Source organism: Zonotrichia leucophrys, chromosome 23, assembly GCF_028769735.1.
Source record: "Zonotrichia leucophrys gambelii isolate GWCS_2022_RI chromosome 23, RI_Zleu_2.0, whole genome shotgun sequence".
NCBI lineage: Eukaryota > Metazoa > Chordata > Aves > Passeriformes > Passerellidae > Zonotrichia > Zonotrichia leucophrys.
The window spans coordinates 6,393,277-6,413,983 of record NC_088192.1 but is presented as its reverse complement, the minus strand read 5'-3'; the positions used below and the strand labels follow the sequence as shown (position 1 = coordinate 6,413,983).

General features: G+C 50.6%; 1 protein-coding gene across 6 annotated transcripts in view; it reads right to left on the bottom strand.

Moving 5' to 3' along the window:
• Positions 1–811: 811 nt before the first annotated feature.
• PUM1 (pumilio RNA binding family member 1) overlaps positions 812–20,707 on the bottom strand; it is a 104,305-nt gene continuing 84,409 nt past the window's right edge. For 3 of the 6 annotated variants that reach the window (XM_064731415.1, XM_064731417.1, XM_064731416.1), the window contains exons 15-22: positions 19,725–19,992; positions 17,249–17,378; positions 16,056–16,184; positions 14,568–14,705; positions 12,750–12,875; positions 11,135–11,256; positions 7,683–7,875; positions 812–2,653 (exon numbers count right to left, since the gene is read on the bottom strand). In XM_064731415.1, the coding sequence (XP_064587485.1) occupies positions 2,522–2,653; positions 7,683–7,875; positions 11,135–11,256; positions 12,750–12,875; positions 14,568–14,705; positions 16,056–16,184; positions 17,249–17,378; positions 19,725–19,992 (1,238 nt within the window). In that variant the 3' untranslated portion in view covers positions 812–2,521. Of the gene's footprint in view, positions 2,654–7,682; positions 7,876–11,134; positions 11,257–12,749; positions 12,876–14,567; positions 14,706–16,049; positions 16,185–17,248; positions 17,379–19,724; positions 19,993–20,707 lie in introns of all 6 variants that reach the window. The other 3 variants (XM_064731412.1, XM_064731414.1, XM_064731413.1) reach the window with 1 other exon arrangement.

The window sequence follows — 20,707 nt, the reverse complement described above, 5'->3', positions numbered from 1 at the left end:
CCAGTTTCATGAGCAGCACAGCTCCAACCCTTCCCTGTGTCCTGCTCCTACATGGAAGCTCCAAATTCCAATTTAACATTCCATGAACAGCACTCCTCCATGCCTGCCCTGTGTCTCCTGGTCCTGCAGCAAACCTCCCAACTCCAAAATAACACTCCATGAAAAGCACAGCTCCAGCTCCTGCCCCTAGACTGAAGCTCCAAACTCCAACAAAACTGAACAAAAATTCCATGAAAAACAGAGCCCCAGCTCTTCCCTGTGTCTTGTCCCTGGACTGAGGCTCCAATTCCATGAACAGCACGGTCCCAGCTCTTCCCTGTGTCCTGCTCCTGCCTTTGGAATGAAGCTCTGAACTCCAATTCAACGTTCCATGAAAAGCAGAGCCCCAGATCTTCCTTGTGTCCTGCTCCCACACTGAAGCTCCAAATTCCAGTTCAACATTGCATGAACAGCATAGCCCCAGCTCTTCCCCGTGTCCTGGCCCTGGATTTAGGCTCCAATTCCATGAAAAGCACAGCCCCAGCTATTCCTCGTGTCCTGCTCCTGCTCCAAATTCCAATTTAACACTCCACGACAAGCAGAGCTCCAGCTCTTCCCTGTGTCCTGCTCCCACATGAAACTCCAAATTCCAGCTCAACACTGCATGAACAGCACAGCCCAAGCTCTCCCCCATGTCCTGCTCCTGCCCTTGGAGTGAAGATCCAAACAATGAAAATTCAACACTCCGTGACAAACAGAGCCTCAGCTCTTCCCCTTGTCCCCTGGATTGAGGCTCCAAACTTCCAACAAACAATTCCATGAAACCCCGAGCCAGATTCCAAAGTTCTGTATTTTTCAAAATAAAGATCACACGTTGTTTAGAGACAATCTACACAAGAGTTACAAAAAATAGTCGCCCAGGCAGAAGCATACACAGGTTTGTTAATTATACACATATGGTTACAAGTGTGCTTGCAAAAAAGTTCATTGGAAATATACACAAGGCTCTGTAAATGTACACCGTGTAGTGTTACAATTCTATATTCAAACGAGGAAAATTGACAGTATGTTACATTCACTTACAAGTAGACAAAATGCAAAATACAGTTCATCTTCTGTACAAAAAAGGGGGAGGTGATTCACACTTTACAAGGTGAAAAGGGGCTCTGATTGTAAGGAAAACTAGGAGGGGGCTGTACTTTTGCACTTTTTGTTTCTTACTGTCACAAAAGAAGCAAAACATTACTTTGTAAGATTCAAAAAAACACTATTTGGAACTGAATCAGGTCTGTAGAACATTTAGAAAGGATCTCTACCGTCCAACTAGGTGACAAATAAAACCAAGCAGTTTATTTTTCTTCCTTTTTTGTTTTTAAACATTAACTAGGCTGTATAAAGAGAACATTTCCTTCAAAAGAAAAAATTTACTTCTGGTTGAAATTACAATTTACAATATACAACACTATATGCTACGACCATAAAAGGTGTGAATATACACTGAAATGCACAGGTTTTGCTAAATTCTTTTTTTTTTCCTGTTTTCTTACCAAAAAACGGGTTTTATGTCGATTCAAACTTCTCCACATTTACATTACAGAGGTTTACAAATGTACAATTGTACAGTCAGAAGTATGTTCCACTACTAGGGTACATTATAGATACAGATCAGACATCAAAACAAGAAAATACTACAAATTTTTATATATGTAAAGTCTACACCAAGTATACACTATATATTTATAGAAGCAAGACCAAAGCCGAGTTGGATTTTTTTGTTTTTCCTCATGCTAAATAATCAAATTGTGTCTCTCCAGGTGAACAGAGGAGTGGGCATAAAAAACCCCAAAAATCCTCCACTTTTAGATCATCTCTGGGTGTTTTCTCAAAACGCCAGCTAAGCTCCCTCCTTCAGCATGTCAGTCACAAATAAAATAGAAATAAAGCCATTAAAAAGTCCCAAAACCGGAATTTTGGTGTCTTTGTTTAAAACCAAACTTTAGCAAGTTGAATTTTTCTCTTTTTAGTATTTCTACCAGTGGTGTCACTGAATTAAAATTCCAACTTCTTGCTGATTTTTGGGCTAAAAGGAGGAAAAAAAACCCCAAAAAAAGGTATTTGCAAAAAAGGATGAATTAAAAACAGGGGTTTTTTCCTGTTTTGTTTGTTGTCTTCGAACCAACCACCCTGAAAGTCTCCACATTTGGAATATAGATACAACAGTGAACAAAAATGTGGCCTTCCATGTACATCTGAGACCTATGTACAAGAATTCTATACACCAGTAAAACAGCAGGGCAATTAGTTAATTAAAAAAAATAATTAGTACATGTTATGCATAATAAAATTAAAGAAATTTACAAAGGCTTCTCTTTTTTTTTTTTGTGGTTTTTTTTTTTCTGCTTTTCTTTGCTTGTTGTTTTTTTTTTGTGGGTTTTGTTTGTTTGTGTTTTTTTAGCAACCGTGGCGGGTGGTGTGGGTGGGTTCTGGGCTGGATTCCTGGTGGATTCCTGGGATCCTGGAGTGCCTCTGGAGCAGCCCCTGCTCAGATGATGCCGTTGGGGGGGCCGCAGATGGGCCCCAAATCCACCCCATTTTTCATGTAGTATTTCTCCAGCTTGGCCAGGATGTGCTTGCCGTAGGTGTACTTGCGCAGCGTGGCGATGTGGGGCCGGATCTGGGAAAAACAGCAAAAAAATGGGATTTAAGGAAAGAGAAATGAAGCCATTAAAAAGGCCCCTTGCCCTGCTCTCCATCCCAGCACGGCTCCAGCCCTTCCCAGTGTTCTGCTCCCACATGGAAGCTCTAAATTCCAATTCAACATTCCATGAACAGCACATGGAATGTGCTTCCCTGTGTCCTGCTCCTGGATTGAGGCTCCAATTCCATGAAAAGCAGAGCCCCAGCTCTTCCCTGTGTCCTGCTCCCACACAGAAACTCCCAATTCCAATTTAACATTCCACGAACAGCACAGCCACAGCTCTTCCGTGCTCTGCCCCTGGATTGCAGCTCCAAATCCATGAAATGCAGAGCCCCAGCTTTTCCCCGTGTCCTGGACCCACACGAAAACTCCAAATTCCAATTTAATATTCCATGACCAGCACTCCTCCAAGCCTTCCCTGTGTCCTGCTCCACAGTGAAGCTCCAAACTCCAACATAACATTCCATGAAAAGCAGAGCCCCAGCTCTTCTCCATCTCCTGCCCCTGGACTGCAGCTCCAATTCTACGGACAGCACAGCTCCAGCTCTTCCCTGTGTCCTGCTCCCACATGGAAACTCCAAATTCCAATTCAACATTACATGAAGAGCTCTCCTCCAAGCCTTCCCTGTCTCCTGGTCCCACACTGAAGTTCCAAACTCCAACATAACATTCCATGAAAAGCACAGCCCCTGCTCTTCCCCATGTCCTGCTCCAAAATGGAAGCTCCAAATTCCAATTCAATGTTCCATGAACAACACAGCCCCAACTCTTCCCTGTGTCCTGGCCTTGGACTGAGGCTCCAATTCCATGAACAGCACAGCTCCAACCCTTCCCTGTGTCCTGCTCCAAATTCCAATTTAACATCCCATGAACAGATGTCCTCCAACCCTTCCCTGTGTCCTGGTCCCACAGTGAAGCTCCAAACTCCAATTCAGCGTTCCATGAACAGCACAGCCCCAGCTCTTCCCCGTGTCCTGCCCCCCTCAGGGTTTAGGAACCTGAGTGGGGTCACACCCATCCCCCGGGTCAAACCAACTCCCCCAGACCCCAGAGGTCTTGGCTGGCACTGATGCCTCAGGTTTAGATTTTGTATTTTTCAGATTCTGCTTTGCTGTGTGGGTCTGGGCTTCACATTATGGGATGATGAGCAGGGAGACAAAACAATTCCTGCTCCAGCTGGGCACCAAGGACAAATGATCCAAATCTCAGCCCAGGAGCACAAACACCGTGGGCTGGAGAGAGAAAAACAAGCAGGGTGGGACTGCAGGGGCTGGGGCTGGAATGGGACAATGAACTGCAAGATGCAAATGGAGCAGAACTGATCACAGTGAGAGACCCTGTGCCCGGCAGTGCATTTTGGGACCATTTTGGTTCATCTTGGGTGCAGCCCTGGCTGGGCTCTTGTGCTGCCCATTATCCTTTTAATTTATCCTTTTAATAAATCCCTGCTTTATTCTTTAGCTCAGTCTGGTCTCTGTCCTAGGGCAGCCTGCACAAGGCATCAGCATCACACACTTCTGGAATCCAGGCTGTGTTCCCCAATTCCCAGTGGGATTCTGCACAAGGCAGACACTGGGGCTTTGAGTTAAATGGATTCCCGCTGCCTGGGAAGGGTCAGATGGGATACTGGGAAGAATTCCTGGCTGTGAGGGTGGGCAGGGGCTGGGCTGGAATTGCCAGAGCAGCTGTGGCTGCCCCTGGAGCCCTGGCAGTGCCCAAGGCCAGGCTGGACACTGGCACAGAGGGAGGTGTCCCTGCCATGGCAGGGGTGGCACTGGCTGGGATTTAAGGGCTCTCCAACCCAAAGCATTCCAGGATTCCATGATTTCACCGTTTTCTCCTCTCCAAGTGGATGTGCAGCATTCCCTGCTCCAAGGGTGGCCACATCCCACCACTGCCCCTAACCAGGGACCCCATCTCCAGCTCTCCTGGCTCAGCACCTCACAGTCCCTCACATTCCTGTTCCACTCCAGGGACCCCATTCCCAAAGCACAAATCCAACCTGGCTCCCCATTCCCAGCAGGAATGACTCCTGTGCCCAGCAGGAGCAGAGAAGCTCCAATTCCAACCATTCCTGCTCTGTCCAGCTTCATCCCTTTCATTTTCTCCCTTTACTGACACTGTTAAAATCACTTTTTAATTTCATTTTTTAAATAAAAACTTAAATAAAATCCCATTTTTAGCCCCATCCCAAGCTGCTGTTTTCCACAACCAGCAGCCATTCCCACAGCCCCTGGCTCCATTTTTCCAGGCTTTCCTGCAGCCTGGGATCACAGCTGAAATCACATTCACTCAGGCCCACTTAGCTGTCAACCCTGAGCTATTTTTGACAGCCCCACTGATAATCTAATTTGCATTTTATCCAAAGGCTTTGCTCCATGGGAAAAAGAAAGTAAGAAATGCTAGGAACAATATTTTGTATTTTTTTTTAATACACAACTTTCTGTTATGGATTAACAATTCCAGGGCCCTTCTGCTGCCACAGATAAATTGGGTGTATCCCTTGCCAGATATCTTTATTTAATTATCTTTAGCTTTTCTTGTGCACTAAAACAGATTTGGGGTTAAAAGAATGATTCTGAGTGGCTCCTAAACCTAAGAATTACCATCCCTGAGGATTATTCCAGCTGTTTGTGTTGATTCTGTGCACGTGGAGGTCAAAGCAGCTCCCTCACACAAATTCCCATTGCTTACAGAAAAATCAGTCTGGTTTAGTCAAGGATGCTTAAATATAATTTTTTAAAAAAGATTCATTAGCATTTGAATACCTGACATTATTCAAAATAAATAAATCTCAGCTTTTCCATGCCTGGGTCAGTCAGGATTTCATTTCTCTGGCTGTACCTGAGCTTTTTCATCAAGTAACCCCAAGAAATGTCACTGAAGGAAATTAAAATCCCCTCAGCCCCACCCCCATCTAAAGCCTGTTATTCTCCATGCACTGCCATTCTGCAGCCCTGCAGATGTGACCTTTAAAAGCAGCAAAATGAAGATATTCCCTGTTCCAGGGCTCCCTGCCCCTGGAGCAGTGAGGCACATTTCATTCCAAATGGCTTCATCTGGATAGAGCTGAGCTCCTGGGCTGGCTCTGCATGCACACACTGCAGGGCAATGCTAAACCATGGGGGTCTGGGATATCAGGGGGATTCTCCTCCATGGAAAGGGTGGTCAGGCACTGGAACTGCCCAGGGAGGTTTGGAGTGCCCATCCCTGGAGGTGTCCAAGGAATTCCTGGAGGTGGCACCCAGGGCTCTGCTGGGACAAGGTGGGGACAGGGCACAGGCTGCATTCAGTGGCCTTGGGGGGCTTTTCCAGCCTCAGGGATCCCGGGATTCTGGGAAGTGTCACACCAAAATCCATTTAAAAGTGAGAAACAGGATTTGATGATTGGCTGTGGGCTCTGAGGCGGCACCAGCACGGTGGCACCAGGCAAGGCCAGTGGCCTTGGAGGGACATGGAGGGACATGTGAGGCTGGCAGCCACAGGCACAGGGACAGATCCAGCAGGGACACAGTCACAGGGACAGGGACACAGCCACAGCAAAGGGACACATCCAGCAGGGACACGGCCAGAGGGACACAGCCTGAGGGACACAGAGGGACACAGCCAACAGGGATGGAGCAAGAGGGACAGAGCCAAGGGGACACAGCCCAAGGGACACAGCCCACAGGGACAGAGAGAGGGACACAGACCAAGGGACACAAGCAGCACGGACAGAGACACAGGGACAGAGGAGCACAGGCAGGAGGACACAGAGAGGGACACAAGCAGCAGGGGCAGAGGAGCACAGGGACAGAGGGACAGCTTGCAGGGACACAGGTGGGGGACACAGGCAGGGGGACACAGAGGACAGGAATGGGGGACACAGGCAGGGACACAGCCCCAGGCCCGGGTGGCTCCCGGTGTCACTCCAATGTCCCCAGCCCCGGAGCTCAGGCCCAGCCTGGCTGGCAGGAGCGCGGCGCCTGCTCGGTGCAGAACTGGGTCACTGGGACACGGGCACTGCTGCCAGCTCAGCTCCAGCCCAGGGCAGCTCTGCACTCCTCCAGAAAGCTGGAGAGGGATTTGTGACACGGGAATGGAGTGACAGCACACAGGGAATGGCTGCACTCTTGACACAGGGCAGGGACAGATGGGACACTGGGATGGAATTGTTCCTGGGACCCCAACATCAGCAGCACCAGGAGCTGCTGGACAGAGTCCAGGAGTTCCTGGAGGGCCAGAGCCCCTCTGGAGCCAGGCTGGGAGAGGAGAAGGCTCCAGGGAGAGCTCAGAGCCCTTGCAGGGCCTGAAGGGGCTCCAGGAGAGCTGCAGAGGGACTGGGGACAAGGATGGAGGGACAGGAGCCAGGGAATGGCTCCCAGTGCCAGAGGAATGGCAGGGCTGGATGGGATCTTGGCAATTGGGAATTGTTCCCTGGCAGGGTGGGCAGGGGCTGGGCTGGAATTGCCAGAGCAGCTGTGGCTGCCCCTGGAGCCCTGGCAGTGCCCAAGGCCAGGCTGGGCATTGGGGCTGGCAGCACCTGGCACAGTGGCAGGTGGCCCTGGGCTGCAATCAGCTGCCATTGAAGATCCCTTCCCACCCAAACCACTCTGGCATTCACATTCCTCAATCCAGGATGGAAACCAGCACCAAAACCCATTGCAGCAAATGGAGAAAGGAAAGGAAAGAATGATTTCCTGGCTGGTTCCAGGTGCCCCCAGTGCCATTTGCCACAGGGGGTTTGTAGCCTGGCAAGGCCTGGTTAGAGAGGTTTGGGCTGTGCCAGGGTGCCCAGAGCAGCTGTGGCTGCCCCTGGAGCCCTGGCAGTGCCCAAGGCCAGGCTGGAGCACCTGGCACAGTGGGAGGTGTCCCTGGGGTGGAGCAGGATGCGTTTTGAGGTCCTTTCCCACCCAAACCCTTCCATAATTTCCACCTCCCAGCCACTGAAACACTCCAACCCCTCTGCCATCACTTCCCTCATGCCCAGCAGTGCCAGGCTGTCCCTCCCAGCCCCGGTGCCCACCTTGTGCATGACAATCTTCCTCTGGGCCGGCTCTGCCACGTCGATCATCTTCTGCACCACGTAGTTGGCGTACTGATCCTTCATCATGGTGTATAAGGCACTGTGGGGGCCGTCGTTCATGGTGCACACCTCGTCGATGAGCATGGCGCGCTCCGTGCGCGACGCGTGCGTCACACACTTCTCCACCACATTGCTGCGGGGACACGGCCGCGTCAGCGGGAACCGGAACGGGGATGGGAACGGGGATGGGGAATGGGAACAGGGAATGGGAATGGGGAATGGGAATGGGGAATGGGGATGGGAATGGGAACGGGGAATGGGAATGGGGATGGGAGTGGGGATGGGATGGGGATGGGAATGGGGATGGAGATGGGAATGGGGATGGAGATGGGGATGGGGATGGGGATGGGGATGGGAATGGGGAATGGGAACGGGGATGGGAACTGGGAACAGGGAATGGGGATGGAGAGGGGAATGGGGATGGGGATGGAGATGGGAATGGGGATAGGGATGGAGATGGGAACTGGGAACAGGGAATGGGGATGGGAGTGGGGATGGGAATGGGAACTGGGAACAGGGATGGGGATGGGAATGGGATGGGGATGGGGATGGGAACTGGGAACAGGGAATGGGAATGGGGATGGAGATGGGAATGGGAATTGGGAATGGGGAATGGGAATGGGATGGGAAATGAGGATGGGGAATGGGAATGGGGATGTGGAATTCGGAATGGGGATGGGAATGCGGAATGGGGATGGGAATGGGGAATGGGAACTGGGAATGGGGATAGGGAATGGGGATGGGAATGCGGAATGGGGATGGGAATGGGGAATGGGAACGGGAACAGGAATGGGAAAAGGGAGTGGGAACTGTGAATGGGAGTGGGGATGGGAACGGGGATGGGGAATGGGGATGGGAGTGAGGAATGGGGATGGGAATGAGGATGGGAATGGGAAAGGGAACAGGAACTGGGAACTGGGAATGGGAACTAGGAATGTGAACAGGGAATAGGAATGGGAATGGGAACTAGGAATGGGAACAGGGAATAGGAATGGGAACTGGGAAATAGGAACGGAAACTGGGAATGGGAATGGGAACTGGGAATGGAGCAGGGAACTGGGAACGGAGCAGGGAACTGGAAATGGGAATGGAGCAGGGATGGGAATGGGAATGGAGAATGGGAATGGGGAATGAGGAAAGGGGATGGGGATGGGGATGGGGAATGGGGATGGGAATGGGGATGGGAATGGGGATGGGGATTGGGAATGGGAGTGGGGATGATAATGGGGAACGGGAATGGGGAATGGGGATGGGATGGGGAATGGGAACAGGGATGGGGATGGGGAATGGGAGCAGGAACTGGGAATGGGAGTGGGGAATGGGGAAGCCATGGGAATGGGAACTGGGAATGGGGATGGGAATGGGAGCAAGTAACTGGGAATGGGAACTGGAAATGGAGCAGGGAACTTGACAGGGAAGTGGGAATGGAGCAGGGAACTGGGAATGGGAAAAGGGAACTGGGAACAGAATAGGGAATTGGGAATGGAGCAGGGAACTGAGCACAGGATGTCTCCTCAGACCTTTTCACCCAGCCCTAGAAAGATCTCGTGCTGCTACAAGGGCAGGGGGTTTGTGCTGGCAGAGCTCAGCAATGTCAAACAAGATCTGAGATCTTTAGTGGGAATCTGGGATATGGACCAGCTCGTATTTCACCCCAATTTGTGCCTTGGGATCTGAGTGGGAATTTGGGAACTGAACCAGTTCAGGCCAGTGTCCAGTGATGCTCTGTGAGGTCAATGTCCACTCTCACAACAGAGAAGCCAAGTTGTTGTTTTGATTTTCTCCCCACTGGAACGTGGTGGGAATGGACATCCAAGGTTAGAACAACACAGAAATGCTGGTTCAGGAATGAAAACTCTCAGCCAAGCAGAGGATTTCCAGAATTCCTGAATATATTAATGAGCAGCCTGAGCTCTCTGGAGAGCCAGAAGTAGGGTACATGAAAGGGGACCACGAGCTGTGCTGGGCTCATCCCACACCCCTGCCTGACTCACAGCATCACTCAAAGGGTTTGCTCAGCTCAGGGGACCCTCCACTAATTAATGGAGCTGGAAAGAAGTTTGGGAAAAAAGAACCAGGCAAAGCAGGGAGGAAGAACCTGAAATAACAACGCGAAGACCACGCTCTCCTAATTCTCATTAATGTTCCACTTCCCTCGTGTCCATGGGTACTCTCATCAGAGGAAGGGGAGTTTTGAGCCTTTGAAGAGCTCAGCACTCACGTTCTGAGGGCTGGAAGCTCATCCAGCAGGGATTCACACACGTGGGAAGCAGTGCTTTGTCCTGACATCACAAATACCTGGATCCTGCCTCACCCACGCGTGGCTCTGCTGCATCTGGGAATGCTGCAGCTCCCCTTGGGGGGTCCCTCCCTGGGTGTGACTCCAAAGGGACACAGCAAAGAGCTGGGAATGACTCTGTGCGTGGAAACTCCTCTGGGAAAAGTGGGATGGATGGATGGATGGATGGATGGATGGATGGATGGATGGATGGATGGATGGATGGATGGATGGATGGAGGATGGATGGATGGATGGATGGATGGATGGATGATGGATGGATGGATGGATGATGGATGGATGGATGGATGGATGGATGGATGGATGGATGGATGGATGGATGGATGGATGGATGATGGATGGATGGATGGATGGATGATGGATGGATGGATGGATGGATGGATGATGGATGGATGGATGGATGGATGGATGGATGGATGGGATGGATGGATGGATGGATGGATGGATGGATGATGGATGGATGGATGGATGGATGGATGATGGATGGATGGATGGATGATGGATGGATGGATGGATGGATGGATGGATGATGGATGGATGATGGATGGATGGATGGATGGATGGATGGATGGAGGGATGGATGGATGATGGATGGATGGATGGATGGATGGATGGATGATGGATGGATGGATGGATGGATGATGGATGGATGGATGGATGATGGATGGATGGAGGGATGGATGGATGGATGGATGATGGATGGATGGATGGATGGATGGATGGATGGATGGATGGATGGATGGAGGGATTGTTGCTGCACTGATTTCCCAAATCTCTCCGTGGCTGAACACAGCATCCCAGGGCAGTGAATGTTCTGACTATCCAAGGGGTAGTGACAACTTAAACCCCATGAAAATAAATCAGAGAACCTAAATCATACAAGAACTCCTGGTTAAATCCAGGAGCTTGGATTAGAGCTACCCTTCCACATCTCCATCTTCCTCCATGACACACCTCACTTTATAACTGCTATAAATAACATTTTTTATGAAGCAGAAGTCCCTTTCACCTCCCCTACACCCACCCCTAAGCCTTCTGCAGCTCCTCCATGTGCCCATGCTCCCAGAGGGAGAATTTCAGGAAGGAATCACTACCTGGCAAATTTATGTTGACTCAACACAAGCACGTTGCCTCTGATTTCTGCTACGATCTTGCTCTTGTCCTCGGGCCGGCCGTGCTCCAGGACGTGCTGGATAACGTAATTCCCATACTGATCCTGGGGGGAGACAGCACAAATGGACACAGAAGTGGGTAAGGGACTAGAAGCATTCCCAGCAAACTGATTCCCAAAGTGTATTCAGAGTTATAAGCTCAACTGAAGATTAATTCTAATGTTTACTGTACAAATCAGATCAATACTTTCTATTTCTGCAAGAATGTGCATTCTAGGGTGGTACCAGGTGGTAAAATGATGCATTTTTGTAGAAATTTTCTTACTTATAGAACTCAAAATTCTATCCTTGCACAGGGAATGTCCATATTCTGCTTATTCCCAGGTTTTTTCCCCTCTCTCCAAGTTCAAACCTACCAAATCCAGGAGGGGTGTGCCATGGGTCTGGCATGGGGACACTGTTGTGAATTTAGGAATTTTCAGACCACAGGATATTTATTTTCCAGTTCAGGGCACCACAGGCTTGGCTTGATATCCATGCCCAGCCTCTTCCCTCTTCCCAATGCTGAGCACACAGGATTGGGCACTGGACCAGCTCATATTTCATCACTTTGTGCCTTGGGATCTGAGCGGCAATTTGGGAACTGAACCAGGACTGAGTTTGCCATTTTTTATCTCGTATTTCACCAGTTTGTGCCTTGGGATCTAAGTGACAATTTGGGAACTGGACCAGGACTGGCTTTGCTGCTTTCTCCACAGGCCCAAAGAGCAGAATCCGTGTAAAACCCTGGCACACCAGGCTCTCCCAGGGACTGCAGGGAGGAGGGAAGGCAGCCAGAAGGGGCTGAGCACAGAACCAACTCTTTTTAAGAATCCCAGTGACTTTGAATTCTTAAAGCCAGGAGGGATGCCAGGAGCTGATTCACTCCTTTTCCTTGCAGTGATCAGCTCCTGGCATCCCTCCTGCACTGGGGCTCCTGGAACAGCTCCTGGCTCTTCCCTGCACTGGAGAGAAGCCCCAGTGTGACGGTGTTCACAGGGGTTCCTGGATGAGGGAAGAGATGAGGATCCGACTCCATGCTTCAGAAGGCTGATTTATTATTTTATTATATATATTACATTAAAACTATACTAAAATAATAGAATAAAAGGTTTCATCAGAAGGCTGGCTAAGAATAGAAAGGAAAAGAATGATAACAAAGCTTGTGTCTCGGACAGAGAGTCCAAGCCAGCTGACTGTGATTGGCCATTAATTACAAACATCCAACATGGGCCAATCACAGATGCACCTGTTGCATTCCACAGCAGCAGATAATCAATGTTTACATTTTGTTCCTGAGGCCTCTCAGCTTCTCAGGAGGAAAAATCTTAAGGAAAAGATTTTTCATGCAAAGATGTCTGCGACACACCAGGATGTGGGGCCTCCTCAGGCAGGGAGGTGCCAACACCCCTGGCACCCCTGGACCTGTGCCCATGGCCAAAGCAGGCGGTTCTGATGAAATTCCTGCCTGCTGTGCTCATTCCCATCCCTTCTCCAGGTGGGAATCTCCCTGCAGGAGCTGTCCCAGCACTCAGCAGTGCCCTGGGCACCCACTGACCTGCACCAGCTGCTCCGTGTGCTGGTGGAGCTCCTCCAGGATGGGCAGGGTCTGCTCGGGCAGGCAGTGCTCCAGGATCCGCTGGATCACCCGGCAGCCGTAGGGGTGCGTGGACAGAGCAAACACCTGGGGACAAAGGACAGCCAGCAACATCCCATCAGGCCTTGGGAATCCCAGAAACCTGCCAGGGTTCCTGCAGGGAATGCCAGCACCAGCTGGGAAACACCCACTGCGATCACAGGCACATCCCATCCCCACCTGGGGAAATCTCAGCTTCCCCATCTATAAAAAACAAATAGTAAAACCTCTTGATTCATAAAACAAAACCACCCCTGGAACAACCAAGCATTGCTGGAAGCTTGGTTATTCTTTCCAAATTATTCCAGCACATTGTTTGCCAGCACAAATTTTAAGCTATTCAAGAAATGCTATGAGCCAGAAAAGTTAAAAATGCCCAGCAAAGGATTTTCCTCAACTGTTTGGATTTGTTTAAAAGCCTTAACAGTGCTTAGGAGAAGTGACAACAAAGAATCTTTCTCATTTCTAATGGATTAGCAGATCTGTGGGTGAGAACATGACACATTCTCTTATTGCTGCTCCGTTTTCTGTCTGAAGCACAAAGTCCCGTTTGGTTGCTTTGATTTAACAACAGCAGCAAATCCAAGCACTGAAGTTTAAATCAACACTCACACATTTTTAATAACTGGTGAGCAAACCCTGCAGGGAAACAGGGCTTGGAGTGCAATTAACTGCAGGAAAATCATCTGGAGGTGCTAAGTTTAATCTGCTGTGTGAAGGTTCAGATAAAACTGTGACAACTGGTCAAGGAAATGTCAGCGCCATCAGCTGAGCTCCCAGAGATGTTTCTGCCTTCCCAAACTCCCAGTGGAAAATCCAAGCCTAAACTCTAATCAGGAGCAAGTTTCCAGGCAGAATCCTGCTTGTTCTGACCAACCAACCAAATCTCAACTTTCCCCAGACTCCCAGCTCCTGCTGTATCAGCCCCTGGCTGCACTCACATCCCTGGGTAAAGTCCTCAAAACTTCAAAGTGCCCCTGCAAAGCCAATTAATTTGAGGTTGGGAACACCCCAAAAGCAGCACTTTTGTAGTGGGACATGAGGCAGGCAGAGTAAAGCCAGCCACAACTGATACCCAATGATCAGTTCAGGAGAGGACACCAATAAAAAAGCAAAGAACTAAGAGAGTCAAGGAAAATTGTCCATTTCTAGATGAAACTCCTGCATTTTCCCTGCTCTGAGGCCCCTGGGAATCAGCATTCAGCATTCCTCTAAGCCACCTGCACAGACAGGGATCCCAATGAGCTCTGCCCTCCTGTGCATCCCCCATTCTCCTCTCTGCTCCTTTTAAAGAGAAATGAATCTGAAATGCACAAAATTCACCAATTCTTTGGGTTATCAGGGTCACCTGTCACTAAAAGGGGATCACCTCTGGGCTCAGACCTTGCTGGGATTTTACAAAAGTGAGGTAATAATTATGGAATTAATGAAGTTTAGACATGGCTAAGGTACCTCAGCAGCACAAACTCTGCTCACCACCTTCACTGGAAGATGGATTGGGGAGAGCCTTGTCACTCAAAACTACTCAATATTCCAGAACAGACTCGTGCAAGGAGGTTTTACTCTGACAGCTCTGCCCAGAAATGGTAACACAGATGTGACCAAGGAGTTTCTGGACCCTCACGTGGCTGAACCAACCCTGCAAGCACCAGCTGCTAAAACTGAGAATCCCCAGGAGCTGAAGTCCCAGCCACTCTGAGGCTGCTCCAAGCTGGCAGCAGGAGCTGGGCAGGGCCTCACCTGTCCCTTGAAGGCATCAATGATGAACTGCAGGGACTGGGGCTGCACACACTCGATGCACTTCTGCACCACGTGGTTCCCGTTCTGGTCCTTGACGCACTTGAGCACGTGCCCGTCCAGCTCCCGAACCATCTCGTTCTACAGAGGGCACAGCACAAACAGAAAGCACCACCAGCATCCCCAGCTCAGAGGGCACAGCACAAACAGAAAGCACCACCAGCATCCCCAGCTCAGAGGGCACAGCTGGCACTGCTGGCTGGGCAGGAATGGCACAGGAGTGAGGGTGCTCCCATGGCCAGGAGGTGAGGCTTGGCTGGACACAAACCAGCAGGGCAAATCCTGCTCTGACAGCCTGACAGCCTGGAATGCTGGGAGGGGCCCTGGAACAGGAGCCTGGAGCTCCATTCCAACCCAAACCACCCTGGGACTCTAGGAAGATGAAGCTCTCCTTCCTGATGAGCATCCTCTTCCAAACATCCAAATTAAAGAAATCCTGACTGAGCCACTGCTGTCCTGTGCATCCCCCATTTTCCTCTCTGCTCCCCTCAAGGAGAAGCAAATCTAAAATGCACGAAGTTCATGAACTCTTTGGGTTATAAGGGTTACCTGTCACTAAAACAGGGTCAGCTCTGAGCTCAGAACTTGCTGGGATTTTACACAGGTGCTAATTAAGGAATTAATGAAGTTTAGACAAGACTGATGTACCCCACCTGCAGGGCGGAAGCCTCACTCACAAACAGAAATTACATTTTGGGGCATTTTAATGCTTTGACAAGACCTGGGTGAACTCAGTTTTGTAACTGAACCAAACCCAGGAATGTGGGGAGCACTGAGTACTGAAAAATGCCCCTCTGGAGGAGACAGTAAATCCCTGGAGCAGCAGTGCTGGAGCCTGGGTACAGCCCTGCTGACACACTTGGCTCAGGCTCAGCCTAAAGGGAAGGACCATTCCTAAAGCCTCTTTCATATTTTTAATTTCATAACCTACATTGGGATTCCTGTTACAACCATTCCCAACCCTTTCTGCCCAGCGTATTTTTCATCTCAATTCATTGTTCCTAAAGCCCTTGAGGAAGTGCTTTATTAATGAGCTCTGAGTGGGGCTATCAGCCACATCTCTCCAAAGCCAGCACGAGGAGCTCCTCATCCATCTCCCTGCAGGAGCGCAGGATGCTGACCCACATAGCAGTAACTCAGTGAATATTAAAGGCAAAACTCCTCCTTCAAGGGATTTAAAAATCTCTTTTAATTCACCCTCATTTTCAGTTTTCCCTACACACATGATCTGCTTCCAGGGAATTAACAGAGAAGCAGCCCCATGGCCAGGGAAGGGGAACAAGGAGGTGACAATGACAACCGAGGACAGTGGCACGGACTCGTCACACACAAACATGCCAGGAACCAAACCAAGGGAACAGCAGGCACAAGAGGGACAGCTCAGGAACACCAAACATCAAGAAGAAAGTTAAAATTGAAACTTACAATTACCTGCTGGTCTGGGGGGATGAACTCCAGGGCCTTCTGGATGACCCTGCAGCCGTACATCTGCAGGGCCAGGGACAGCACGTGCCCACGGATGCGCTCTGCCAGCGCCAGCTTCTGCTCCAGGCTGCCAAACTGGGACAGGAGAAACAGTCACTGCCAGGACAAACCCCTGCCCTGGCACTGGCACTGCCCTCCCACCCTGGAGCGGCAGGAGCTGCCCACTGAGAAGGTCAAAGATCAATCCCATGGGAAAGGGGTGAACTGGCACAGCCAGACGGGTTCTGTGCCTGCCTGCACACCCCAAAGGGACTGGAGCCACCAGGGTCACCAACCAATCTTGGGCAGGTCACCATGGGAAAGGGGTGATGCGGCACAGCCAGACGGGTTCTGGGCCTGCCTGCACACCCCAGATGGGATGGGGCCACCAGGGTCACCAACCAACCCTGGGCAGGTCACCATGGGAAAGGGGTGATGTGGCACAGCCAGACGGGTTCTGTGTCTGCCTGCACACCCCAAAGGGGCTGGGGCCACCAGGGTGACCAACCAACCCTGGGCAGGTCACAGCCCCAGGGCTGCTGAGCTCCAGAAGTGCTGGGACAATGGCTCAGGAGTGCCCAGGGTGGGAATGTTGGGGTGTGTGGGCAGGGCCAGGAGCTGGATTTGAGCCTTGTGGGTCCTTTCCAGCTCAGGAGGTTCTGTGATTCTGATTCTCAATTACTGGGCAGAAGCACCAGAACACCTGGAGAAGGACCAGACCAGTGTCCAGAGAGAGGGGTGGAGGGACACAACACCTTTCCAGCAGCTGCTGTTACTGCAGAAGTTTCTCCCTTGGTGCCAAGTCCAGCTCAGAGCAGCACCCTGGACAAGCTGTGCTGGATCTGCACTCACAGAATGCCAGGGGGGTTTGGGCTGGAAGGGACCTTAAGGCTCAGCCCATTCCAACCCCCATCCACCTTCCACTGGAAATTTACATCTCCTGAACGCTGCTCTTTACTGTGACACATTGTGCTTCTCCAAGTGTCACTTTTCAGATTAATCTGAGTCCCACCCCTCAGTCACCCCCGCAGTGAAGATCCAACAGCTTGTGGGGAGGAGATGGTGCCGGTGCTGAAGGGGTTTGGGCTCAAGGCAGGGTTTGCCAGGCTCATCCAACACCTCAGCACAGCAGGAGGAGCTGCAGGGGAGGGCACACTCACCTCGAAGAACTTCTGAATGACGTAATTCCCAAACACATCCACCATGAGCTGATAGGCTGCCTGCAGGATCTCGTTGAACACCAGCTGACGCTCTGCTGGGGTGGCACGCTCCAGTTTCAGCTGAATAAATCTGAAAAGGAGGTCTTGGAGTGATGCCACGGGCACATCTGCTCATTCAACCCCTTCCCAAAGCCTCACCCGTGTGTTCCAGAAACGACCATGAAAAATCCCATTACACCGTGAAGATTAAGCACTTTCATTAACCTAAGCTTCCTATCACAAGTTAAATATTCAAATTTAAGACATTTTACTCATCCACAACTTGCAAAGCTCTTGCAAACACAGATATTTGATCCAGCCATCTGAAAGCTCGGGGTGGTCACAGCCATGAGGTCCATGGCCACATGCTGGAATCTTCATTCCAAGCAAAGCAGAGCTCCATGGAGTAATGGAGGATGGCCTCGTGTCCAGCTGGGTTTTAAAATGGATTTAGCTGGGCCAGCAGGGTGAGTGAGCAAACCACAAAGCAGGGAAGCTCCTTTTCACAGAATCACTGGGTTGGAAGAGACCTTCAAGGTCATCAAGTCCAACCCAGCCCCAACCCCTCAACTCAACCCTGGCACCCAGTGCCACATCCAGGCTTTGTTAAACACCCCCAGGGATGGTGACTCCACCGCCACCCTGGGCAGAACATTCCAGAACTTTATCACTCTTTCTGTAAAAATCCTTTTCCTGATATCCAACCTGTATTTCCCTTGGGGCAGCTCCAGTCTGTGTGCTCTGGTTCTGTCAGTGCCTGGAGACAGAGCCCAGCCCCAGCTGAGCACGGGCACCTTTCAGGAGCTGTGACAGTGATGGGGGCAGCCCTGAGTCTCCTTTTCTCCAGGCTAAATTTGAGGAGGAATTCCTGCGATCAGAACCTGTCCCCAATCCTGGACAACACCCCCAGGCACGCACAGGGTGGGATTGTTGGGGTGTCTGGGCAGGGCCAGGAACTGGACAGGATTTTGAGGTGGGATTTCTATGAAGAATTTCAAGGTGGGATTTCTAGGCAGGATTTCCTCACTGGAAGGGTGTTCAGGCATTGGAACCACCCAGGGAGGTTTGGAGTCGCCATCCCTGGAGATGCCAACGTCTCCAGATGTGACACTGGATCCCTGGACTGGACAATCCTTGGGGATTCTGAGTGTGACACTGGCTTGGCTGTTCCTGCTTATTCCCTGGTGTGCCTCAGCTTGAGGAAGTGACACAAAACACAACTGTGAACTCAACTGTGAAACGCAACCAACAAAACACAACTGCAAAACAACAACTGAGAAACAGAACCAACAAAGCAACAACTGCAAAACTCTACCAGCAAAATGGAACCAACAAAACACAACCGGCAAAATGGGACCAACAAAATAACAACCGTGAAATGGAACCAACAAAACAGCAAGCACAAAACACAACCAACAAAACACAACCACAAACCACAACCGGCAAAATGGAACCAACAAACCACAACCGGCAAAATGGAACCAACAAAATAACAAGCACAAAACACAACCAACAAAACACAACTGCAAAACGGAACCAACAAAACACAACTGCGAAACTCAACTGTGAAACGGAACCAAGAAAACACAACCGCAAAACAACAACCGTGAAATGGAACCAACAAGGCAACAGCCACAAAACACAACCACAAAATGGAACCAACAAAACACAACTGCAAAACTCAACCGGCAAAATGGAACCAACAGAACAACAAGCACAAAACACAACTGCGAAATGGAACCAACGAAACAAAACCACGAAACACAAGCATGAAACACAGCCACAAAACACAACCATGAAACACAACCATGAGACATAACCATGAAACACAACCACGAAACACAACCATGAAACACAACCAACAAAACACAACCATGAGACATAACCATGAAACACAGCTACAAAACACAACCACGAAACACAACCATGAGACATAACCGTGAAAAACAACCACGAAACACAACCATGAAACACAACCATGAAAACACAGCCACAAAACACAACCATGAAGCACAGCCACAAAACACAACCATGAAACACAACCATGAGACATAACCACGAAAAACAACCACGAAACACAACCATGAAACACAACCAACAAAACACAACCATGAAACACAGCTACAAAACACAACCATGAAACACAACCATGAGACATAACCATGAAACACAGCTACAAAACACAACCATGAAACACAACCATGAAACACAACCATGAAACACAACCACAAAACACAACCATGAAGCACAACCATGAGACAACCACGAAACACAACCATGAAACACAGCCATGAAACACAACCATGAAACACAACCATGAAACACAGCTACAAAACACAACCATGAGACATAACCATGACACACAATCACGAAACACAGCCACAACACCTAAGGCATGTTCCCCGAGGAGCAGCCGTGGCCAGGCTGCCCAGCCCACCTGGATCCGTGCTGGTCCTGGGAGAACTCCATGATGTGGCCGGCGATCTCGCGCAGCTGCAGGTTGGGGTAGCGGTTGTTGCGGAAGTCCTCGAGCAGGCGGCTGCGGCCCGAGGGCATGACGTCGGACATGCCGTAGCGCAGGCGCGAGGACGGGAACAGCGTGCTGCTGGGGCTGAACAGGCTGGAGGCGCTGCTGGCGCTGCGGTACTTGGCCTCCGCCCCCGGCGCCGCCGAGATGTAACGGCCACTGCCGTTCGTCAGCCCCCCTGCGAGGGACAGGGCGTGATGGGGTCAGGGAATGGGGCAGGGATGGGATCAGGGAATGGGGCAGGGAATGGGATCAGGGTATGGGATCAGGGAACGGGGCAGGGATGGGATCAGGGAATGGGATCAGGGAATGGGATCAGGGAATGGGATCAGGGAATGGGATCAGGGAACGGGGCAGGGATGGGGTCGGGGAACAGATGGGATCAGGGAATGGGATAAGGGAATGGGGAATGGATGGGTTCAGGGAATGGGGCAGGGATGGGATCAGGGAATGGGATCAGGGAACAGGGCAGGGATGGGATCAGGGAATGGATGGGATCAGGGAATGGGGCAGGGATGGGATCAGGGAATGGATGGGATAAGGGAATGGGATCAGGGAATGGGATCAGGAAATGGGGCACAAATGGGATCAGGGAATGGGGCAGGGCACGGGGCAGGGATGGGATCAGGGAACGGGGCAGGGATGGGATCAGGGAATGGATGGGGTAAGGGAATGGGATCAGGAAATGGGGCACTAATGGGATAAGGGGATGGGGCAGGGCACGGGGCAGGGATGGGATCAGGGAATGGGGCAGGGATGGATCAGGGAACAGGGCATGGATGGGCCTCATGGGACAAGGGAACAAGGCATGGATGGGGATAAGGGAACAAGGCATGCACAGGCCTTACGGGGACAAAGGAACAAGGCACAGATGGGCCTCACAGGGACACAGG